The sequence below is a fragment of the Paroedura picta genome, chromosome 7, assembly GCF_049243985.1.
Source record: "Paroedura picta isolate Pp20150507F chromosome 7, Ppicta_v3.0, whole genome shotgun sequence".
Taxonomy (NCBI): domain Eukaryota; kingdom Metazoa; phylum Chordata; class Lepidosauria; order Squamata; family Gekkonidae; genus Paroedura; species Paroedura picta.
Window position 1 is genome coordinate 33,620,414 of NC_135375.1, and position 26,137 is coordinate 33,646,550.

General features: G+C 39.0%; 1 protein-coding gene across 3 annotated transcripts in view; it reads right to left on the reverse strand.

The window, feature by feature from the left end:
- The window catches only part of IQGAP2 (IQ motif containing GTPase activating protein 2), a 162,509-nt gene that overhangs the window by 58,697 nt on the left and 77,675 nt on the right, over positions 1-26,137 (reverse strand). The window contains exons 3-11 of one of the 3 annotated variants that reach the window (XM_077347356.1): positions 21,875-22,031; positions 19,205-19,282; positions 17,005-17,081; positions 9,491-9,558; positions 9,048-9,161; positions 5,959-6,137; positions 4,691-4,778; positions 3,201-3,364; positions 2,688-2,775 (exon numbers count right to left, since the gene is read on the reverse strand). In XM_077347356.1, the coding sequence (XP_077203471.1) occupies positions 2,688-2,775; positions 3,201-3,364; positions 4,691-4,778; positions 5,959-6,137; positions 9,048-9,161; positions 9,491-9,558; positions 17,005-17,081; positions 19,205-19,282; positions 21,875-22,031 (1,013 nt within the window). Of the gene's footprint in view, positions 1-1,079; positions 1,223-2,687; positions 2,776-3,200; positions 3,365-4,690; positions 4,779-5,958; positions 6,138-9,047; positions 9,162-9,490; positions 9,559-17,004; positions 17,082-19,204; positions 19,283-21,874; positions 22,032-26,137 lie in introns of those variants that run through there. The other 2 variants (XM_077347357.1, XM_077347358.1) reach the window with 2 other exon arrangements.

The window sequence follows — 26,137 nt, forward strand, 5'->3', positions numbered from 1 at the left end:
ATTCTTGGATGAAGTGACTGAGTGGTTGTTGGTACAACAACCTCAGGTATACGATGTGTTTTCTCTTGACCAATTTTGGGACTGGAACATTATCCATCACTTTGATGGATGACCTGATTGCTAAATTGATAAAGGCAATGTCTCTCTATTAGCTCTTATAGAAATTTCAGTTATGTTTGATACAGAAGATTATCAAGATACAGAAGATTATCAAAATTATCAGAGCATTTTAAAAATGAGGTGGATATTACTAAAATCACCCCCAGGTGGGTTTCCGTCTTTTTTGTTAAAGCACACATGAAAAGGCTGGATCATCAGTGGGGAACTTATGTTTAGTATTCCCAAGGCTCTAGTCTCTCTCCCCAATTCAACACCTGTATCAAATCAATAAATAAGATTGATTGTAGTTACAGTTGGGTGTCATCTGCAGGCCAATAACATTCAGCTGTATCTGTCATTAACTTAGCTCAGTTCCTAAATGTTATGAACAACATTAAACTGAACCCAGAGGTCATGCTGGTCAGGAAAGCTGACATTTTGAATGGGAATGACTACCTCTAACTATGTCTCTGAATCCCAGAGCCAGGAAGCAACATCAGGGGAAGGCCTCGGCTTCAATGCCCTGTTGTTGTCCATCCAGAGGAACTGGTTGGCCATTGTATAAGACAGGATGCTGGAACAGTTGGACCACTGGTCTGACCCAGCTGGGCTCTTCTTATGTTGTTAACTTTCAATGTGGTCCAGCTACCTTCAGATAATCAGTGGAAGAGTTTGAGGAAGCTCATGGACCCAGGCTTGCTGATCAACAAGCAGGCTAGAGTTGTTGTTAGATTACCTCTTTTCCTCTTCATCTTATTCATAGATTACCATCCCTTCTTGACTCAGCTGACCAAAGTGAACTGACTTATGCCTCTACACTCTATTTCTGCAATGTATTCTATTTAGCACTACCCCTGAAGCATTAGATGGCACCAATGTAGCATCCTATCTGCTTGACTAGGAATATGCTACACCACTACAAAGCAAATGCACTGGCTACTTCTATACTTCCAGATTCAGTTCAAGGTGCTAATGCTTACCTGTAAAGCCTGCACTGCCTGGGACCCACATACCTGAAGAATTAACTCTTCATAAGTGAGCCTGAGCATCAACTTAATTCTGCTCAAAAGTTTCTCCTAGTTGTGCCTCCACTGTTGGTGGCACACTGTGTTGTAGCTTGTCTCAGGGCATTTTCCATTGTTTCCTCCATCCTGGAATGCTGGAAGCAGTTCCGAGGGTCCTTATTCTTTCAGCATTTAGAACCCTAACATAGATATGTGTCTGTTGATTCTAAGCCCTCAACAGAAGACCATCTGATGTACATTTATCTATTGTAGTCTATATTCGCAGACTGTTGTAGAAACATGTTGTTTCTATTGTAAGCTGCTTTGAGGAGAAGGATGGGTAAAAGTCCTTGAACAAAATAATATTGATGGCCATTGGCTTGGAAGAGTGTGCTGCTGTTGATCTAGGCAGGGGCTCATGGGAATTGTCGTCCATGGACATCTGGAGGGCCACAGTTAGACTACCCCTGATCTAGATGTATTAAGGAGATTTGTTTAGTAGTTCATTCTTTCAAAAATGCAAGCATTCAGAATGCTAGTTACCAAATTACCTGATCCAGTAGAAACCCCCAAAAAAGACACTCTAACTTATACTGCTTAAAATATACTAATATACAAAGTTTCATGTGGTATTTTCTGCACATAAGGCAAGCAAAGAGTTGTTAGGTCAATGAATTCAACTGAAATGACAGAAAAGAAACTGCCATTAGGCTAAGTCATGAAAAGCATGAAAAGGCATGAAATGAAAGTGTAGTCCAAGCTGAATCTCCTGGAAATGTATACATTCCAGTAATCCCAGAAAAAGCAATTGACAGAAATATGCAGCAGCAAATTTAGAACCCCCTTGAATGTAGTAATTTTTGTTTCAAGAGTCCATATGTCAACTATTTAAAAATATTTAATTAAATTCTGTTTTTAATCATTTAACATTCTGTTCCCTTCTAGATATCAGTAAAAAACAGGTTTAATATATGCAAGTAAACCAAGTGTCAGCAATGTCTACTTTGAATAAACTGCAATGCACTTAGATGATGACACTATTATTGATCATAGTGTGCCATTACTAAACAAGCTGTTGTTTATGCATGTTGGGGGGGGGGAAATCCTTGGGCTTGTATGCTTCCTCCTCCCATACACATGACTAGCAAACAATGTGCTTTCACACCAAACCACAGTTTGTGACATCACATCCAAACTACAAACTAGAACTTGTACTTTTCTCTGATGCTGGCTAATGCAAAAGCTGTTTTGATCACAGTTTGCGTATAAATATAATTGGTTTGCTGAGAAAGTGAAAACAGTTTCTTTAGCTGGTCATGCAAAAGGAGAGGGGAGAGGAGCGGAGCACTCCCAGACTCATTTGCATACTTCTAAATCATGTCCTATGATTGAAGAAGATGAGCATGGTGGTGGGGAGGAAGAAAACACTTGGAAACATCAGTAATTTGGAATGGTGACACCAAAAATGTATAAATAAAGCACATGCATGTGAGTTGAAGAAACCACGATGATAAGAATGGAACAAGGTGCTTAACCCTGAGGTAAACCAAGTGGTGAAGATACAAATTAAAATAATTTACTCACTATATCTGTGAGTCTCTGCTTCCGCATTGGCAATACTAACTTCATTCTGTATCTCACTTTTCTCAAGAATAATTGGAAACCCTGCTATCTGATTAGAAAAAAGATGTTTCATTACAGTTTTAGTTAAGGTAAAATGACTAGGATACACCTAGTCCTACTTGCTAAATATAACAATTCCACCATCATAAATGTGATGTTTTCTATATATTTATTACAAATTCCAACTAAAAGGTTCACAGACATTTATTTAATTAAATAGACACATCTGTGGGTTTCTAAAAATTCAGTTTTGCAAAATAAGATTAAACGTACTTTTCTTATTCTGCTTACAGCCAGTTTTGGCCACTGTTCATGACTCATACTGGTTATTGAAAAGGACATTGCATATAGCAGTAAAATGCTTACATAATATCTTGCAAGTCTCCTTTCCTTCAACAATGCTTGTTGAAATCATAAATTAATGCACTAAAGGCAAAAGTGTCACACACACTACCAAGAATTGCATTGAGTTACCTGCATTCTCTGATCTTTAGAGTCATATAATTGTGCCAGATACCATGAGGAATTCTGAGGCAGAACTTCAAGGAGGCTCAGAGTAGGGCGGTTCAAGCCTGCCATGAGTGCCACTTCATCTTGCCTGTCAATTGCCTTGTTCACTTGGTCTAAAGCTATGTGAACTGAAAGGGAAACAATGCTTACAAATAGAAAGAACTCTGAATTTTGAATGGTCAGCAGCATTAGGGGTGTGCATTCAGCTAACCCAAGCCAAAAAAAGTACCTGAAAAATATCTTATCAGTATTTTCCAAGTATTATTTCAGATGGATAAAGATTTTAATATGTTCTTGGCTACCCAAAATAGTCAAGCCCCCCAAACCCTGAAAATATTCAAGATTTATTTCAACCTCCAGATAACCACAGTTAAAGTGCATTTAAAGAGCTCTCTGCTCCTTTAAATGTCTTTAGAATGAGCTCTTAGCTTGAAGAAGGCATTTAAAGGGATTATGAACCCTTTAAATGTCCTTGGAGTCATGGCTGCAGCTTGCAAAAGGCATTTTAATTTTAATGGAACGGTGTTCCCTTTAAAGTTGAAATGCCTTTTCCCCTGTCCATCAGAAACAATGGAAATAGGGGCACCTTTTTGGGGGGCCATAGAATTCAGCTTCTGGTCCAATCTTTTTCAGACTTGGGGGGGGGAGAGAGGGGGTTAGGAGAGGCACCAGCAGCTATTTGGCAAATTTGGTGCCTCTCCCTAACAGCTCCCTCCCCAGAGCCTCAGACCAATTCTCCATTATACCCTATGGAGATCATTGACTATAATGGTCCCCCCATAAGGCATAATGAAGCTGGAAAAATCCAGCATTCCCATATATTTATCAAATCTGAATGCCATACTAGTATTGGGATGTTGAAATACTAGGAAATACCAATATTTTGGGGTTCAATATACATGAACTCCAAAAATACCATGTTTTATTGGTTTCTTTTGCACACCCCTAAATCAGCATCAGTGTGGTTTTGCATGTGGACTATCAATAGTGGTCTTTATTCTCTAGGACAACTAAAAACCTTCAGACCTCAAGGTCATCCCGTTTTGAAAGGAGCTTGTGCCAAACTCTACTGGATTCGGACAAGCACTCAAGGATATATCAGTGCAGATACCTTTTAAGAGTCTAGGTTAAATGCATTACATAAGGGGGGTCAAAATTTACAGTGTTTTGCAGCCAGCAGAAAAGGAAAACAAGCAAGCAAAGGAGATTGGCATTTCAATTAATAAGTTTGTTGTTACCAAGAATGTAAAGTATGAAGAAGTAAAACATCCTTACTCAAGTTTAGTAATAACAATAGCAAGACGTCTCCCAGAGAATTCCAGCTAACTGCTGAAGCACTATGTAAAAGTGGCAAAGAACTTCAGTGACAGCAAAACTGAACATCACAATGTTTTCCAACAAACTTAAGTATGCATTTCTTGAGGTTTTGGGAACAAGAAATGAAGATTACTCACTGTTGACCTTATTGATGTTTCCTTGAATCTCAGCTTGCGTCAACAGTTCTTCATATACATCTCTTTCTTCCTCCAAGATTGAACCGTTCTGAAAATAATACCATTATTGATTCAACTATGCATTAGAAATTTATGCTAAGAGGTAGGATATAAATTCCAAATAAATAAATATAAGCTTAGAGAAGGTACAGACTTACAAGTTATATTATTTTACATGTAAATTGGTGAAATTAGTAGGATGCCTGAGGCCAAATTTAATTATCCAAAAGAGACAGGAATTTATTGTTGCCCTCAGTGCTTTTAGAAGGAAGATACTCACACATTTCATACTTCTAGTGCTATTGCCCCATCTATCTGGCACAATCAAAATGGTCAAGGACGTGTTATTACAATGTAGTTTCTATAAGGACATGCGTTACATACACTGTAAGCTTATTCTGTCTACGTTCCCAGGTAGATCTATTTACACATCCTTCCCCCTTACAGGCCATTCAAACGAGACCACCATTAAAGTGATCAAGTTCTGGACTTCCCTGGTGCTCTCCTATCCAAATATTCACCAAAAACAACCCTGCATAGCATCTGTGATCTAATGAGTTTGGACTAGCCTGGGCTATCCAAGTCAGAGAAAAGTACAAGCTTACAATATGCATGGGCACACCTTCAAGTGTGAGAATGTGCACTAGCATAACACAATGCCTTATATAACTTTATCTGCACCAATGAAGAAATTCTCTGAGAAGCTAAAAGCACCTGTTTAGCTAAGGACCTTTCTTTTTGATGTTTTAGAAAGAAAGCTGGTAAATATGACTAGAACCAGTATAGTCTTTCTGTGGACACTGATAATATTCTCTTTGAGGATGAACCATCAAACGACCAGGGCAGAAATATTTTTTAACATTAGAGGAAGGCCATTTTTTCATACTATAAAATAGTACTAAGTGGACAATATTCAAATGAGTAGCCGTGTTGGTCTGAAGTAGCACAATAAAATCAGAGTCCAGTAGCACCTTTAAGACTAACAAAGATTTATTCAAGGCGTGAGCTTTCGAGTGCAAGTCTGATGAAGGGTCCTTGCACTCGAAAGCTCATGCCTTGAATAAATCTTTGTTGGTCTTAAAAGTGCTACTGGACTCTGATTTTAAAGTGGACAATATTCATTGTTATTTCAGTATTTTCAATTAAAGAGTTACAGTACTAGAGATATAGGATAACTTATTAAAACATAGTTGATTTCACTATTTGTTACATGAAATGAGCTATCTAACCTTCAATTTTGCACTCTCTTCTTTTCTCTTTTTAGCTTCAGAAAGTTCCTTCTGATATGCATGGGCAAGATCCTCTTCCACGTTGACCAACATAGCATTGGGATTTTTCAGAGTTATGATAGTTTGATCTGCAACTCCCTTTTCAATGGCTTCATTAATTGCAATTACTGCAGCATGCACTGAAAAGAAGAATACAATATTATAAATAGGCATATTTTTCAAAATCCCCTTTGTTTTCCCCATTAACCTATACTTCCAGCCAGAAGAAGAAGAAGAAGAAGAAGAAGAAGAAGAAGAAGAAGAAGAAGAAGAAGAAGAAGAAGAAGAAGAAGAGTTGGTTCTTATATACCGCTTTTCTCTACCTGAAGGAGTCTCAAAGCGGCTCACATTCGCCTTCTCTTTCCTCTCCCCACAACAGACACCCTGTGAGGTGGGTGAGGCTGAGAGTGCCCTGATATTACTGCTCGGTCAGAAGAGCTTTATCAGTGCTGTGGTCACCCAAGGTCACCCAGCTGGTTGCATGTGCAGGAGCACAGAATCAAGCCCTGCTCGCCAGATTAGAAGGCCGCACTCCTAACCACTACACCGAGCTGGTGGAAACTGCTTACTCTTTAAAGACACCTTAAGATAAAATCAATCTGTGCAGTCTTTAAAGTTTCATAAGTCCTTACTTGCCTTAAATAAAATTAAGTTTTGACTATTAATATATTAAATTTCTATGGTATCTTGAAAGACAGCATCAAAGCTCATTTAGATTTTGTTCTGCAGGAGAGGTGAAGCAATGGAAACATTTATTCTTTTCCTCTGGTAAGAACTACAGCATCTGAATAGGTATAGCCACACATGAGAGAGATTACTATTCCAGGAAAATGTATTAAAAAGAAGACAAACAAAATGAAAACAACATAAGGAAACATCAACCCAATAAAGCCATATTATGAAGATAAGGACATCCCAAAACACAAACAATTCTAAACAATGTACATACCTATTTTGATTTGACCCTCATTGTTATGGGGGGGGGGGAGTTTGCAAGATACACTAGCAGTTTGCCAATTTCCATATGGCAAGAACTTTGCAATAGCAAGTAAGTCTTCACATGTTTAAGCTGTTTATGTCAGTGTAGCCAGCAAGCATCCAGTAAATGTTAACAAAGTGATTATTCATGGAGGCACCCATGAGAGACACAGATGTCGATTTTATTGCTATTCAAAGGCTTTTTGTTATTTCTAAGGAAGTTAAAAGAAGCATCACGTGCAGTAAAAAGCTTCAAAGTGTGATGACTTTTTATAGTTAAGGATGTACCGAGTGTTAAAAATTTACAGGGTATCTACTTCAAACAGAGACATAAAAATATGTGGAATAAGATTGTTCTACTTTTCTAGAATGGAAACTAAATTGAATTTAAACTCAACAGTATGCATTAGGCCACATAAACTAAGGACTTCTGTTTTCAAATAAAAATCAAGAATGTTCATCTTGTAAAATAAAATATATTATTAACTTGAATCAGAAGACTTCAAAGTCATTTTCAGGATCAGCATTATTAAGAGTCTCTACAAATGGCATTACAGAGACAGCCAAATTAGCCAGTTGAAGCTAATTTGTACTGTAGTAATACAAAAGACAACTGACATGTAAGGCATACTTCAGCAAAATGACATGGTTCAAAAAGACTAATTTAAATTAAAGAATAACTGTTTTACTTGGGCCTTTTTATTGTTTAAAGGTAAAGGTATCCCCTGTACAAGCACCGAGTCATGTCTGACCCTTGGGGTGACGCCCTCTAGCGTTTTCATGGCAGACTCAATACGGGGTGGTTTGCCAGTGCCTTCCCCAGTCATTACCATTTTATCCCCCAGCAAGCTGGGTACTCATTTTACCGACCTCAGAAGGATGAGTCAACCTTGAGCCGGCTGCTGGAATTGAACTCCCAACCTCATAGACAGACAGCTTCAGACAGCATTTCTGCTGCTTACCACTCTGTGCCACAAGAGGCTCTTGTTTACAATACCACTAACAGTGTTTAGTCAACAAACTCCTGTTTTGTCAGAACAAATACAAGCCTAGCTTCTTGAGCTCATGCATTCTTGCCCTACCATTTCAGATTGAAAGCTTCTTGGTTTGAGAGAAACTGCAGCCTGTTGTTACAGTTAAATTTGAGGATGTACTCCTATCTGCATATCTGAGGGACCACCTGATGCCCTCTGTTCCTTGCAGGGCTTACACTCTGCAGGCACTAATTTGTTGGTCATTCCCGGCTCCAGGGAAGTGTGCCTGGCCTTGACTAGGGCCAGGGCCTTTTTGGTCCAGGCCCCTACCTGGTGGAATGAACTACCGAAGGAGCTGCGGGCCCTGCAAGAACTTCCAGTGTTCCACAGGGCCTGCAAAATGGAGCTCTTCCACCAGGTCTGTGGTTGAGTCCGGTGTGGCAAGGAAGATCGGTATGGCCCCCCCATCCAGGATAGAGCAATGTGAATGGTGGCTTATGGGTTCCATCTGCACCCCTCTTCCCACCCCCCTCAATGAGATTTTTATCAGTGTTGAGAGTTAGTTTTTTCTGCTTTCTTGTTACTGGGACTAGGTGGATTGGTGTTATGTTTTTATGTCTGGGTTTATTGGGATTTTAATCAGACTATTGTAAGGTTAGGGTCACGAGCCACTTGGGAATGGCAGGTAATAAACTGAAATAATAATAATAATAATAGTATCTACTGTATTTCTTCATCAGGATTATATTGTGGGGCTAGAATCCCTTTTTGTTGGCAAGAAACAAATCTCAATTAATTAAACCACCCAAATACAAGCATCACAATAACCTATGGTTTCTTTCAAAACAAACAAACTTTAACTACATCTCTACATGTGATAGGAGGTGGAAGGAATGTGTGAGTCCAAAGATAAGCAATTCTTGTTCTCGTGACAAACAAACCAGAGTTTGTGACATGTCAATGCAGCCACAGCAAAATGTTTACTTAAGGGGACATTGTTGTTTGTTTTAAAAGAGAATTATGACTAAAGCCACATGTCACACATGTTTAGAAACTTGGTTTGAGAATACCATTCTAAACCTTGATCAGTTGACTTACATGCAGCTTCATCCACTGAAAGTTCACTAGCAAGGATACCTCCAATTTTACTAAAAGTTGGCATCTGTATGCCATATTTCTCCAGTTCCTTCCGCATGTTACTGATTTCTTCCTCTAAGTGTAAAAATAAAAGAGAGAAAGCTTAGATAAGCAAATGGATTACAATTGATTATGCAATAAAGAATGTATAAAACAGAAACACATTAATGTGGGGAGGGATAGAATCCTGCGAACATCATTATGTGTTTACCTCCCACACCGATTCCACTTAGTCTTCTCCTGTTTTTGAAAAGCCATGAAAATTCATTATCTAACATCTTTTAATTTAACAGTGTGCAAGCACAGAAGTAGAATGCTGAGGGAGTAGGAAAAAACCAAGTATAGTTTAATTGGAAACTGCTATACTGCCTTCTTAATGCAAGAAAAACAAATATTAAAAGTACCTGTAAAGTCTACTTTCCCCAGCAAATCCTGGATCTGAGGAGCAATTCCTAGTTTAAACAAATATAGACTGCAAAGGAAAAAAAGGAAGAATGTTAAGCTACAAGATAATTAAACCAGAAGATTATTATTGCCTATGAAAGTTTATGCTATAATACATTTGTTGAAGTTTGTAAAGGTTCATTTTTTCTTTAAATTTTAGAAAACCTTTATTGGAGAATGTCCCATCTTGTTAATAGCAGATACAACACACAAACTGATAACCATGTAAAGTTATTTCAGCAAGAACTTAGTTTGACTAGATTTTCCGGAATGGAGCTTATATAGACTGTTATTTATTTATGTGAACAGGAAATTCATGTGTTTCAAAATCAATGTAGCTACCATTAACTATTCTAATCCTTCCAAGCAAACCCAAGATAGACCGTTTATGCACTGGAGGTTTCATGCCAGGTTGCAGGCTGGAGTTTTAGTCATGGCAGGTTGCCCCACCTCTTCCTGTACTCACATGGGGGAGCATTTGGTCCGGTGCATCTCATCCGCCCCCGATTTGTGTTCCTGCATGGAAGCTGGGGCAGTGAAGTTCCCAGTGCATAAACGGTCATATAGACAACATTCTGAGAACCATCTGGACAACAGCTGAAAAAATTCACATCTTCATTCATGTCTTCCTGCCATGTGAAATTAACAGGCTGTTAAAGGTTTGTGAATGTATTAAGATGGCACAAGGGATCTATCTAAATTGTTATTAGGGGTCAGAGAAGTTAAAACCTATATAGAAAGCATAACTGGAAGAAAGAGATTTTACAGATCTAAATGGAAGAGAAGATCCCTACTTAGCAAAGCTTAAGATGTCAAAAGCTGGACAACAGCAACAAAAGTAATACTGAGAGATAAAGACAGTTAACAAATATAGACCCATTATCGAAACGGCGATTTTGGGTCACATGAAAAATGCGGAGGGGGAAGAAGCGAAGCAAACCGCTTATGCACAGGACAGGACGCAATGGCGGCAAAACCCAGAGTAACCGATTATGCACGCGGCGACCCCAGCGCCGCTTCTGGTTGCGCCCCGGTCACCCGGAAGCTGCGCTTTCTTCCGCGTTTCGCTAAAGCGGCTTTTTCGTCGGCATGCACCGAATCTGCGGCTGGTTGCAGCCGGCTCCGTGCGTTATCAGTGATTTTAGTCACCGCCATTCCACCCCGAATGTGTGCTATCTGCCCGTGCATAATGGGCCATAGTGACATTCTGACATGGCTTTGTTGCTAGATGTGAGGGAATAAAGACAGAAGAAAAATCTACAGAAACATGTGGAAAGAACATAGTTTATGTAACTTGGGGGAATTATATATGAAAAATAAGAGCTCTTACATCTAGACCACCACGGCTACGTTCTAAAACTCCTAATACACGTTTTTATAAGAGGGAATTCCTAGGAAGGTCAAAAATAATCAGAGGAATTAATGGATGGTGGAGCAATGAGGCAGATTCCCAAGTCTCGCTGCAAGACGCTGACACCATCACATCTCTGTTCTGAACATTGCACTGCACTGACCCCTCATCTTGCTGTTTCTTCCAAGTGGAATTAGATCATTATTAAAACAAAACAAAACATGACTCTACTTAATGCTACAATAAATTGTCCAAAACTAAGTTACTCTCAGGAACTAAGGGATCCTAGACTTTAAATTGCCACTGATGGTGCAAACAGCAACTGATTTGAGACCTTGACAAAAAGCAATCAAACAGTGTAAGCTATAATTTCCATAGGGCAGTATGGCATCCACTGCCTAAGTAACAAGAGAACTCTAAAACAGATATGGTTTACCACTAGGGGGCAATGGAATTGTGTTTTTTATTGTGACATTACCAGAAAGATTCACTACTGGAAACCAGAGATATTTAATACATTCTGTTACTAGCATTGCATTTCTTAGAGATGTGCAGGCTTTAAATGAACCAGCTTCTTCAGAAACACCTGAAGCTGTGCTGGGAATCGTACACACACAAAAATGACCTGAACAAGAACAAGTTGCCTATAAAACAAGCACTAACTACAGTAAGCTTTAGGAGTTAAAATTCGAGTTAAATCTTAATTAAGACAAAAATGGGGCACATAAGACTAGTAGAAAGCAAGACCTTAAGGATGAGGTATTTTTCACAGTTATATACACAAATACACAGAAGATTAAAGTGCAGATGTTATTCAGTAAGGAACAAAGAACTAACCAAGCTGAACATTTTTAGCCCCAAAAATAACTACAAGTTAGAAGTAAATCCATAGATTTGAGAAGCAAAAATAGACCCAACAAAATCTCAGAGATGGTTAATAGCAATGGACTCTAATCTGGAGAACCAGGTTTCAATTCCCACTCCTCCTCCACATGAAGCCTGATGGGAACTCAGAAGTCTCTCAGCCCACCTATCTCACAAAGTGCCATTTGTAAGAAGGTATGGCAACCCAGCCCAGTTCTCTCATTCAGACATAGGATTTTCCTTGAATTTTTTACTTCGTATCGGGCTGAGCAGCCCCTCTACCTATTTTCTTGTTTTGTAATGGTTTATGACTACTCTACCCAGTCACAATATTGTATTTTGATGCTGGCTCAACCCAGAAACTTGAGAGAAGAGACAAAATCACCTTACACTCAAACTTCTGATAATGGCACCCAAGAGGCTTTTTAAAGTCCAAAACCAAAATATTTTATTCACTGTAGATGGGGAAAGGCAGGATAAAGAAGTACTTTTATGCCGCTTTTCTATACCCAAAGGAGTCTCAAAGAGGCTTACATTCACCTTCCCTTTCCTCTCCCCACAAGACACCCTGTGATGTAGGTGAGGCTGAGAGAGCCCTGATATTACTGCACAGTCAGAACAGCTTTATCAGTACTGTGGCGAGCCCAATGTCACCTAGCTGGTTGCATGTGGGGGAGTGCGGAATCAAACCCGGCTCGCCAGATTCCTAACCACTACACCAAGCTGGCTCTCAAAGCATGGGAAAAATGTCTGAGGTAAATGGATAAGATCTCTGAAGGAACTTAATATTTTCATAAACTAAAGTTCATGTTTTCCAGCAATTTAGGGTTTGAACTTTTCACACAGCCTTAGAATCCTTGAGATGAGAAGCTTTTATTCCATTGTTTCTTAAACTCTCCAGTATACTTTCTTGAGTTTAACCGACTCGTCAGGTTTCAGAAGGTAGGCATACACTGCCAAATTCTTCTCTGAACACTCAGGGATCACACCACTCTTCAGAGCTACCTCTCTTTCAATTTGGTAGGGAATCACTTTTCTAACTAGAAGATCTATACCCTTTTCTGGTCTTCACTGATCCTCCCACTCCTCCTTGCCAACCTTTCCCAGTTCTCAGTCAGTATAAAACTGCTATCTTCAGTTCCCAAGTCTTTCTGCTCAATTGATGTTAACCAATCAAATATCTTTGAGCAGCCTGCCACTCAAGGCTGTTTGGTACATTAACCCTTCATAATCCATTACATGTTTATAAAGCACATTAGCTTTTAATATGCAGAAGGGAAGATAATGAGATTGTAAGCTGCTCTGAGACTCCTTAAGGTAGCAAAAAGTAGAGTATAATAACCTACAGGTTTTTTTCCCTTGTTGTTGTTGTTAGGTGCGAAGTCGTGTGCAACCCATCGCGACCCCATGGACAATGATCCTCCAGACCTTCCTGTCCTCTACTATTCCCCGGAGTCCATTTAAGCTCGCACCAACTACTTCAGGACTCCATCCAGCCACCTCATTCTCTGTCGTCCCCTTCTTTTTTTCCCTAGATAGGATTAATTCTTCCAAAAATGTCATTGCACTGTAGGCAAGGATTATCTATAAAGTTCTAAACATGTTTTCCAATATGGTACTGAGACTTTGTTGTACTGCTTAAGACTCAAGTTTTCCATTTGGAGGTGCATACAGATCCAGTACTACTCCTGAATGCCCAAGTGACAGTGGCACCCTTATTAGCTGAAACTGATTAACCAGTTGCATCATTTTCTGGAAGGAAAAGAAAAGGTCACAATCATTTATGCTCATCGGATCACAGAATCTTAGCTGGGAAGCCCTAGTCAGTATTTGGATGAGATACCACAAAGAAATAGCATGGTTGCTAAACAGAGTCATGAAATGGCAAACCGCCTCTAAACATGTCTTGCCTTGAATACAGGATTTCCATAAACTGGCTATGCACTTCCACTTTGGAAAGAGTTCAGAAACCGTACGTGAAATGAAATCCCACCTTCCTGCAAAATAAAAAATGCCCCAATCTACCCTGCGGCGTGGCAAAATGCCACAAAGCTGACCGTAGGATGGGGACAAGTTGAGCCTGGAAGGTCCAGCTGTTCCCTGTCCAAATGTGCCTGCTGCAGGACATGCCCTGTTGGGCTAAGGGAACAGGGATTCTCCCACGTTCCCTTAGCTCAGGATAACTGAGGGCCCAATCCGCCCATGAGGAATCGGCCTTAGAGAGTTAAATGCATTGAGGCCCAGATTTCTTGGCAACTCCTTTCTCCCACATGAATCTGTCCAGTCTTTAAAAATCCTACTTTGAATATTCATTTCCGCAGTGAAGTGGGCACCTTCTCAACAATGGGGCCAAAAATACAGAAGTCCCTTCTGAGGTGATTGCAAGCAGACAAAAGAACAAGGGGAGACCAACACTGTAATTAAATGGCCAATTTTATTTCATTTTACCTCAAAAAGATCTGCACTACCCACTACCCACAGATGAACACATTCCATACATAGTTGCAGTATGGACAATTGATGGGTTGCAGAGCAGTCAGACTTCCTCTGGACCTGAACTTTCAGACATCTATGGATCATGGCAAGTATTCTCTGGTGCTTGAGGAAGCTGTGCCATGCTCTTTCCCACTAGTAGCAAAGTCAAGGATAATGACACCTCAAAGGGTTCCTATCTCTGTTTCTTGACAGCACCAAGCCCCAAGGATTCTAGTTGAAGGAATTCCCCCTTCACCCTACTATTTAATGCTTTGGTGCGTTCCCACCAGAAGACACCCCTTTTGCATTCCCATGCCATGGTCCTAATCCAGCCTCACAGAAATGGCTGGGGCATGAAGGAATGTGAAGAACACTAGCATTTCACTGATTGCGGGTAACCAGCTCCTGTTTTTTTCTGAGGGGGTTTGGACTGGATGATAAATAGCAGGAAACTAACATTAGCTAGTTTTTATGTGTTTTGTTATGATAACTGCTGATATTTTATAATGTTAATTTTATGTAATTTAGCCAGTTGTACCATACTGTAAATCACCTTGTAGATCAGTTCATAGGGAAGCAGAATATGAATATATTTTAAGTTACAAGGCCAAGCAATAGGCTGAAAAATATAGTGCTTATTTGTTGGAGTTTTGAAAACTCTTAAGATATGTGAGCTGCATTCAATGTTCAAATATAAGATATTATTAAGTCTTCTTTACTGGTAGTCATAAAGGAACATTGTACTGTAAGAATTTGTGCAACCAATGCAGTATTTCTCCAGTAAGCAAGGAAAAGTATTTGAAAGTAACTGAGACCCTGTCCACATTTCAATGATAATTATTTTAAAACTGCAATAGTTACATAGTCCTGTATTATCTTAACAATGTGAAATGTTAGGACATGTATGCCCTAAACTGGTGAGCCCAGACTAGCCCAATTTCATCTGATCTCAGAAATTAAGTTGGGTCTGCCCTTCATATTAACTGTTCTAATGTTTAATGTTTGATTTAAATTGTAATATGCAAATGTTTGAAATCTGTTATTACAAAAGTTGTAAGCCAGGCTGAGCTCTCGGGGAAGAGTGGCATATAAACTGGATGATTAATTAAATAAAATCAGTACTTGGGAGGGAAACCACCAGAGATTTCCAGGGTTGCTACACAGAGGCAGGCAATGGCAAATCACTTCTGAACATCTTTTGTCTTGAAAACCCTATGGGGTCACCATAAATCAGCTGCAACTTGACAGTGTTTTCCACCACCAAGCATCTGGGACCATGTTCCTTGTAATTTAAATTTTTTGCTTCCAAATAGAAGCATTTATGATAGCAGCCTGAAGCTGAACCACAATTTCTCCTGTATTTAATGCCTTGAGCCATATATCCTGAATAAGATCTGACTAGCAATGTTAGGGAATTTAAACCTCAAGTTTGCACAGTATTAAAATGTGGACAAAAGGTAATACCTACTCTTGTTTACGTATATACCATGGAAGTCTGTGTTAAGGCTCTACAACTATGTTTCATTATGACAGTTAAACAATCTATTAGTCCATCTTAAATTGATCAGAAGATATAAATATTTGAAATCCTTATTCCATTCAACAGCCACCAGAACATCTGAGCAAAGACTGTGACATCACTGGAATGGAACTCGGCAAGCTATTTCTTTATAAGCAGCTTAACATTAGGAGTCCCCTGTGTCCATTTCAGGAAACTGCTCCAAACTTTGCCACTAGATACAATAGCAAAAATCCAGCTATATGGTTTAAGAACATCATTACCTTTCCAGTTTTTCAATTTACTAAATATTTACTTTTTTAGTGTTGTTTCAGAAAGGCAATTCATTTTGTTAATTCAATATGCCAAGCCAAAAGGTTTTAAGCACATCTGTCTTGAGTCAGCAAGATTATCAACATTTCCAGGATTACAGTTTTATTACAATTTGGGGGGGGGGGAAACCCTCAACTCATTCAAGGGTATCCTAAATTGAATTTCTAGTGCTTTTGCAAAGCTACAATAGATTCACTGTAAAGCATTTTAATTAGATCAGAAAATTATGCCTCCAAATAATCTTTGAAAGCCTGAAACTGGCAAAAATAGGGTTTCACAAAGTATCAAGCCTAGAAGAACAGTTTTCCAATATGATTGTAAATACTAGTCTTAAGTAATTAAGGAAAATTAAAAGTTGCTTTGGGTTCCTGTCATGGAAAAATATGGGGTACAAGCAAAGAACAGGAATAATAAGTAACAGCCTAGGAATGGAAGGCAGATAAAAGATAGGTTAGTAGGTGATGGGAAGGAGAGAAGGAAGCAGGGAAAGCTGAGGATGAGGTAAAAAAAAAGGGGGAAATAACATGGGGAAGGTGATTCAGAGGAAAGTGAGTTGTCTCTTCCAAGTCCTTGAGGGTTTCCCATGACTGGGCCATAGTTATTCTTGGTAGAGATTGCTGGGAGAGGGAAGCTACAGACAGGAGGGGGAAAGGTAAAGGAAATAAGGAATCAGGAACGGGAAGAAACTACAGGAACTTTCAGGGAAGGAAAAAAAGGAATGAAATCCCACCCCCACCCCCGCAAACGCTTGCTGGTCTGCTTGTAGATTTGTAATTCTGGTGTACATGTGTATGTTTAGATGAAGTAGTTTTTTCATTCCTATGAGGCTTTCAATACTTAATACTAAACATGCTATCTAATTGCAATGATTTTTTTTTAAAAAAACAAGATGCTAAAAACCATAAAACTAGAAAAAACGTTTGAGCATAAATCTATTTATAGTCTCAATTTACCTTAGTGCATGTATACAATATATCATCCGAGGTATGTTCTTCCTGTCATAGACATCTGTGGTTTCTGGATAAAAGATCTTTACAAACATATGCACAATTGTTATTTTAATAATCAGTAATCTATATTGGTCAAACTAGATTAATTAAGAACAGTGTGATGCGCCGGTTGAGTGTCACTTTACTGAAATTCATGCTCAGTATAATTCTTCACTGGATGTTTTTGAGCGCATTGTTAACTCAGACAGCTAAAATTCTACTTCAAATATCTTGAAGAGACAGGATACAGGACAGATTACAAATTAAAGCAAATTAAACTAACACACATTTCAAGTGGTCTTGAAAACACTGACTACTCAAGTATGTACCTTGAATGAGCTTCTGCACTTGTGTACTTTTAAATTAATAGAATATAATTCTATATAATTTATGGTTACTACTGATAGCCATTCATTATGAATACTGATAGCCATTCTTTGTTACAGATTATAGCATCTCCCAGTGTCAGAAACTGAAAAACTGAAAGCCTATACTATCCAGCGACAAAATAATTTCTTAGATATTTAATCTTCAGAACAGATACCACTATTTGAACATATCCAGTCATTTGCTTTTATGCACATGTATGTGTGTGCAAACAGAGCAGTTTGGTGTCCAGTCTGTGTGAGGCAGAACATCTGGTTATGGGTGAGAAGAAGCAACTGTGATGTTTCCATTACAACTGTGATTTGAAGATCAGCAGTTTCTCCCATAGAAGTGGATGACAGCCAGTGTCATGGGGGGTGGGGAGTGGGACATATAGTTTTTCTTATTGTAACCTGCCATGAGCCTTGTGGGAGTGGCAGGCTAAAAATCGAATAAACTAGACTAAAATTAAACTAGTCAACCTAGGCTTTGCATGTATAAAAGGTTCAAGGATTAATTTCAAGCATTTCTAGTTAAAGGTTCTCAGATAGCAGGTGCCAGGGAGAAAGTCTGCCTGGTCCCCTGGAGATTTGCTGCCAATCATTAGAGACAATGCTAGACCAGATGCTGGGTCAGACTCTGTATGATGCAGGTCTCTTTCATATGGAGGAAGCTAGAGGGGTAAATTCAGACACCACAGAAGTCGAAGTTCAGCCTGCTCCCAGTGATGTCGGTCACTGGCAAACCTTTTTGTATTAATATACTTTACCACATAGAACTTGGTGGGTGGCATTTAAAACCCAGACCTCCTCTACATAGCCCAGGCCTCTCTCTATATATTAATCCAGGATTCAGTTTCTTGGTCATGATATACTATGGCAGGCAGAACGCAATAGGATTTTATATATAAAGACATATATAATGAAAGTTACAACACGGCCCTTGAGAGAACTGTTTAGGAAATACTGTAAAGAACAGCAAGGGCAACGGAAGAAAACCACACTTCAAGTTGTTGTTTTTTTTTAAGTATCAGTGAAGGTATGCAAAGCTATGTAAATGCAGTAGATGAAGAGTTGGATTAAGCCATGCTGAGAAGCCAAGCAATGTTTTAAAGGTCCCACAGCATTAAAAAAGGGGGCAATTTAGTAATTTTCAGTAATTCTTTGAAAATATATAGGTCTTTAATAATCTGTGGCTCTAAAATGTCACTTACTTGTACATAAATCCAGCTGTGAAAAGGTGGGAGAAGAAGTAAGGCAGACATTCAAACTAACATGGCATGAAGTCAACTAGAACTGGGCTGAAGCCTGAGACAAGTCTGAGTCCAAAGGTAGTAGACAGACCAATAGGAGCAATGAAGGAAATGAAGAAATCACTCTTTATAGAAGTAATTTCATAATTTGTGGTTTTAGGAGTACCCCAGTGAGCTAGTTCTCTAAGGTCTACAGCAGAGAGATGCCATATAATTCCCTTTTTAGAGACTTGGTCTTCTCCTATTGTTCCCAGCCTCAATGCCAACTCTCCTAAGCAGCTTACATGTACATGACCCGACAATACCTACTGCGGCCAGCTGGAATGTATGGGAGCCTGTTCTTTTTCTGCCTGATACCAGCTGCCTTGGCAAGTAAAATAATTCCATCTCTTTTATTCAGATTGCTTTTCCCTTCCCATTCTAGAGTTGTAATTCAATGCAGGTTTCAGTTTATCTTCATATCAGTTGCTGTGTTATATACAGAAGTCTTATTTCAGTGAATGTCTTAACACGAGCCCAACAAATGTTCAAGATTAAACTACTTACTTTGGGTAAACCAATGGATTCCATTGCCCGTAGCCACTGTACTGTATTATCTGTATGCCGGAAATGAAGACCTGATCGCTAACGGAAGAAAAAGGAAACATATAGGTGTCATACAGCTTGACAACTGATATCTAGAACCTTCCCTCATCTATATTAAGTTTTGATCGTGATCTAAAGTCAGCCACTAAAAAATTATTTAACAAAAACAAATATCGCATCAACTAGCTTCTCAACTAGTCAAGTTAAAGATACAGAACCATAGTTTACTTACTCTTTATGAGTTTGGGTTTCTTAACATATTAAACCCAGCAAGTTGACTCATAAATGGTTTAAAGCTTTGCCTTTAGCCAAAACAGCTTTGAGGAGAAACTTTGACTACGTTGGCCGCATTTTGACCCATTATGCATGGGGGGAATAACGCACATTCGGGATGGAATGGCGGCGACTAAAATCACCGATAACGCACGGTGCCGGCTGTAACCGGCTGCAGCTTCGGTGCATGCTGCCGAAAAAGCCGCTTTAGTGAAACGCGGAAGAAAGCGCAGCTTCTGGATGACCGGGGAGCAACCAGAAGCGGCACCTGGATCACTGCGTGCATAATCAGTTACTCTGGGTTTTGCCGCCGTTGCGCCCCGTCCCATGCATAACCGGTATGCTTCGTGTCTCCCCCCTCTGCACTTTCCATGTGACCCGAAATCGCCCTTTCGGCGGCTGTGCTTAATGGGCCTTTGTGAGGTCAACCATGAGTTACTGGCCCACCGCCTTGCTGGGGCCAGGATTTGGGGGAACAGCCCTTCAATGGTTGTGTGGCAAAATCAATGTGCCCACCTCAGGCTTTGCTACAACATTTAGCACAACTCGTTATATGACCGCGGTATTTTGCCATCTTAGGAATCTTTGGGATTAATGCTGTTTTTAGTATTGGGTTTTACTGGGATATTTTAAATGTAACCCACCTTGAGTCCCAGGAGGACGGTGGGGTAAAATTTTAGTTAATTAGTTAATAATAATAACAGCAGCAGCAACAGCAACAACAATAAATTTGTTGAAATATCTCAGTTACTAAAAATGAGTCCTTCCCAGTAAAGGAGACTAAGAACATGACAGCCAGCAGAAAGGAAAAATCAATCTTGGAAAACCGACACAAGCCTAAACATATTTCTGTACCAAAAAAAAAAAAGAGTGAGAGAGACATAGAGATTTATTCATAATATTGGAGCATTGTGTGTTTTAATTTTACAGAGCTACTGCTTAGAGTAAATTTACTGTGAAGGTTGGAAGGGGATGTTAGCCCTCTCAACTTTTTTACTGTTGAGAAACCCCTGAAACATTCTTCATGCTTCAAGAAACCCCAGAAGTCACGCAAACATGCAGAATATGGTTGGGAAGCGTAGCTGTGTACTTGCCCACCCAGGGTCCCTTCCCTTCTCATCGCCTCCAGGCCTATCATTGGCCATTTTGAGAATGTGAGGTGGGTCAACATGACCATATATGGTCATATCACCTATTAAATGTTTAAAAAAATTAATAAATCATTAACTCCCACCCATCCAAGTAACCCTTCCAAGGGTTTCACAAAATCCTAGTTGAAAAAGCCTGGTTTAGAGTTAACTCTATATGGAACGTGAACTCTATATGAGAGGCAATCCTAAACTACACCCATTCGTTACCTTCATTTCCTCCTTCTACTTCTCATTTTCTTTCAGACACTTAAGAGTTGGCTTGCTTTTGGCCCTGCATTCAGACCCACAATTTAATTGGTTGTTTTTCGTCCAAAAACTAACCAGGGCTAGGGTTGCCAGGTCCCTCTTGGCAACCAGTAGGGGATGGGGGAGGGACATAGCAGGAGGCAGGTCCAGGCAATATTGCAACATCACTTCCATTATGTACCAGAACTGGTGTTATCAAATTGTTATGTTGCAGTGACATGCTGGTATTTGGGTAAAAAATGGATGATAAAAATGGTTTCTTCATATAGTTTTTGCCCAAATAATAGAGTGTCACCTACAGTACACTCCAGAATTGACATTATCAGAAAAGTTGCCTGGTCTAACCTGGGTGCTTTCTGCATTCACAGCTTAATTTCAATTCTTACCGAATTGAAGCCAGTATCACTTTAATCTACATCCTGTTCACATCCCTTTCCTAGACTCTACACCTATCTTCTTTCTCAGATTTTTCTCCTCCAAATCACAGAGTTTAACTCTGCATAGTAATAAGAAAAATGAGATTGTTGAGATATTTTCTTCCCTTTTTTGCCCTGTTGATTGGTTTCTGTTGATTGGCTTCCAAGGAAGAGCAGTTGCCTTCACTGTAAAGTTTTGCATTTTAGTACTGCCTTCATTTTGTCCCAACTTTTGCACTGTAAAAGTATTTTCTCCTGCTTTTAAAGCCTCCTTAAATAATGTGATAAGCATTGCCTCCAGCGGCATCATCAGTTAAAAATACAACTATAGTAAGCACAGTTTTCCTATGGATATTGATATACAAGACGAAACATCAAACTTAGCTGGATGCACTAGCCTTTCACAAGACCAAATGTAAAACAGTGCTATTGCTTTGCTAGAGTTGGAGAAAGTATTTTCAAATCTTAATTTGCAAGAATACTCAGTCTGACATCTGTTTCCCGTGCTGGGAACCAACTGCCAATGATAGGGGGAGGGGGAATACCTTATAACGTGATTGATCCACATCATAGATCTTCTTATCTGAGACCAACTTTGGTGCAAAAAACTTTGCTAATTTGGCAAGGTAAACACCATTCCTTAATCCTTCCTCCAGTTCAGTTGTAGGTGGCAGCTCTTCATTTAAACAGATTTCTATCCACCTGAAAAAATAAGAAATAAGTTATCAAGGGGCACTGCACTCGTTTTTATGTCATACTTGGCAGTATCATATGATTTCAACAAAAAGCTTAAATAGTTTCCTTTAAAAACATATGTATGTACATTTTTTCACTTTATTTATATCCCGCCTTTCTCCCCAATGAGGACCCAAAAGGGCCGACATCATTATCCTCTCCTCCATTTTTCCTCACAACAACCCTATGATGTAGGTTAGGATGAGAGTGTGTGATTGACCGAAAATTACCCAGCTTCCATGGCAGAGTGGGGATCTGAACTTGGAGTCTTCCAGATCCTACTCTGAGACTACAGTGAGTTTTCCCCATGCAACAAAGAAAATCAGAATGTGTTTAGCATAGTTTGAAAGCACGTGTTTTATTCAAACAGAATCTTTTTTAAGGAACATACAATAACTGGATAAACTATTTTATTATTATAGTCACTGTGGCTGTAAATATTAGTGATCACACATGTTGCTCCACAACATTATTTCCTTACACACATAATTTCTGTTACTTCTATAAGGATTGCAAGGGCAAAACAGTAGCAAACAGGCAATAAAAGCTGTGTACTGAACACATCAGATAGTTTCAAACTTAGTTATACCTTGTCTGAATTTACTTAAGCAGTCTCATCTCTGGATTCACCTATCTGTTGAAGGAACTGAAATGCCACTCAGCAAAATAAGTTACATTGATTAATGCCAAAATAGTTGCAAGTCAGCAATGCCTCTACTCACAATTATCACAAAAGTATTCCCTCTTTGGAAGCAAGAGGGTCAGGCTCTACAGACTTCCAGCTGTTTTGGTTCAGCATGTGTTAAACTAGTCATGTACATATATGTCTATCATCTGAATTCATTCCTAGACTCAGCCTCTAACATGCCACTGGAAACCATAATCAATACTGGTTAGCAAAAGCATGATGAAAGCCAAGTGGATACAGCTTCAGGCAACAGCACATGCACAACTGGTTCATAATGGTTCACTGTGGAACAGAACAGCTGACAATCAGCACAGATTATCTGTTCCCCACCACTGCCAGATTCTGAAGTGGCTGTATGAATTGGTACTCAGTGTTACAATTCAAGGGAAGTACTTGCCCAGTGTTTGGGCAAGAGGCACCTTAAGGCAAGAGGCATCAACACCTACAAATATAAAAGTCTAGTGGCATAAAATTACTTTTACTTCAGCCCACGATGTTTATACTTAAACACATACTGGAATATAACCTAAGCCATGACATCTGATTAATATGGAAAAATACAATACACCAGATATGACAGATATTCTCTAAAATAAGCAGAAGACAAACAGGAAGGAATTAAGTATGCCTTGACACCTGGAAACATTCAGACTTTGTACGGAACAGTCTGACTGTTTAAAATACAACTGTACAGAAAGCAGAGCAGGGACTGGCACAGTTTAAGACTACCAAAGACTGCAGTCAACTACTGGAATTAAATCTACTAAAAATACCAGCAATTCTATTTCTATAAATACAAGAACTGAATTTCTCATTAATGTATAACCAGGTGGAACTGATCTTGTAGGCTTCCTTGTTCTTCAAATCTCTTGATCAGATTTATTTGCTACATTTGAAGTTAAGGTTTGGATTTCTTTTTATGCCACCAAACCTTTTCTGCATGCAGGATAATATTATTTTCTGTTTCAAATGCATATATGATGTGGATTCCCCCGCCTGCCCCCTTGGGAGAAAATTGCAACCTTGGGCTCATTAATTCTATCTACAAGTTTTATTCTTCTGTGAATCATCAGTCAGTCATTTCAAAACATGCCTGAAGTAGGAAACAGAAAAAGTACAGAACTTTCCTGAGTCCTATTCCTTGAATCAACTGTCTAGCCCATGACTGAACTGAGGTATCTCTCAACAATTGAAAGAGCATCTTCTCTATGCTCTTGGTTTTTATAACTTTCATCCCATGTTGCTTGATTGGCTGATTTTATCTACTGCTTACACTTCTGTTGGCATTTCCTACTCTAAATACCTCAACTGTAGGAGGGAGAGCCAATGTAAGTTTACCAGAAAGTCAATCATCAGGTACAGGGCTCTGGTTAATTTCCAAGGCTAAAAAGGCTGCACCTGCTGGCTTTTATAGTCATGCCAGTCTTGGTTCATATTTTGTCCCATGCATGGGGTCAAGGATCTACAGAGCTTGCTTAGAGGACTTCTAGATCACCATAGGTTACATAGATCACTTCAGTTCTCCAATATATTCATGTGGAAGCAGGTGGTCCTTCAAACACCATGATCATGAGCTGTTTAGAAGTTCGATTTGCTTGGAAGTGAAAAAGCAACTAGTGAAACTCCCAAGACTGGTAGGGGATGATCTATTTTGGAGAATTTGTCAGCTGCCTAGCATCAACATTTCTACTACTAAAACAGTTTTCAAAGGTCGTGTATAGTAAGTGCATTATAGTAAATATCATCCCTAATGGGTCTGGATGCAATTTTTAATTAATTATGGACCCAACAAGAATGTGCAACAAGAACAAGCTTTTCACTTCAGTAGTATTCTCTTCTGTAGCAGTAAAGTCTGTTAGCATCCATGATTTATCCACCATTACCATCATGCAGAGTGGCTGTCAGGAGGAGCAAAACATCAAATAAGAATGATCAGACCTCAAGACAGATAGATGCAGAATTGGAAAATAATTAGACAAAATGATCAAGATATAAGCAAGGACAGATTCCCTGGAAACTAATCCTGGACACTTGATCTCCTCCATGTAATAAAGATAGTTGTTCCTCACACAATAGTTTTAAGAGACTGCAGAAAATCCTTCTCTGGAGTGTAAAGGTTTTTGGTACAGCACTTTTGATTAGCATTAGCGTACTTTTCTATAATGCAGGCAAGTATTAGTTATATTGACAAAGATCTTCATTTCTAACATTGATCTGAAAGGATGGAATACACATTTACCTATTCTGACACTTTATTGCCGAATGTCTTCTTTTGTATTTTGCTTTTAAATATTCCAAAACACCACAAGGGCCATTTTTACAGGTATGAACCATCTGCTATACAGTTGGTTTAAGGCAGTGCACAGAGAGTTAATATGAAGAACTCTACCAATTTAAACTTTTTATTCATTTGAAAAGTACAGTTAATCCCATTATAGAAGGAGATTCAGATGACACATCTTGTATTTCTGTACCTCATATGACCTTCTTCAAGTTGGTACTTCATTTATCTGTACTCCAGGAATTCCTAATTCATTTTATCTCTCCTACACTCACATATGCACACATTTAACATAGCTTCTCTTAAAACAGATTTAATAAATATAATAAACTGAAGCTAACAGGCATAGCTGCTACCAGAAACACAAACTCACTAACTTTGACATGCTAAGTCACTCAGTTCTTGCTTATACTCAAAATTAAACTTTGTTGATCTTAAAGATGCCACTGGACTGAAATTTAGTGCTCACACTGCTATTAACTCCTTTAAAATCTGTTTGTGAATTTGCTACTATTCACAGGTCTTACCAACTTAATCCAACCTTAGCAATATTTATTGCTCAGTTATTTATGCATCTTGAACCTAATTATCCCTTCCTGAGAACTCCCCCTCATCAGCTTGAGGAAGACTGTTTTAATATCTGAAATAGTGTATCACTTATACCCAGAATAAAGCTTTGTTTGTCTTAAAAGATGCCACTGGACGAAAATTTAATTCTTGAATCTGTTTGCGAACACTTTTATTTGTATGCTTATTTGCAGCTACTCACCAACTGCTTTAATCCAATCTTAGCTATACTTATAGCCTAGTTACTTATGCATAGAGAAAGCACAGAAATCATACTTTATGGGTGGCAGCAATGTGATGACTGGAAGAGAGAAAACTACAATGAAACACATGTAATCTCTTAGCCTCCATCATAAAAGTTGCTACCAGCCAATTAGCTACCATGAGGTAAAAACGGAGCATCCATGCTCTTTGATTCTCAGATAATAGAAATTAAGAAGGGACAGTAGTTATATATCATCAAGGAAATTTGATTCCAATAACAACTTTAAGACCAACAAAGATTTATTCAAAGTGTGAGCTTTTCAGCGCATGTAC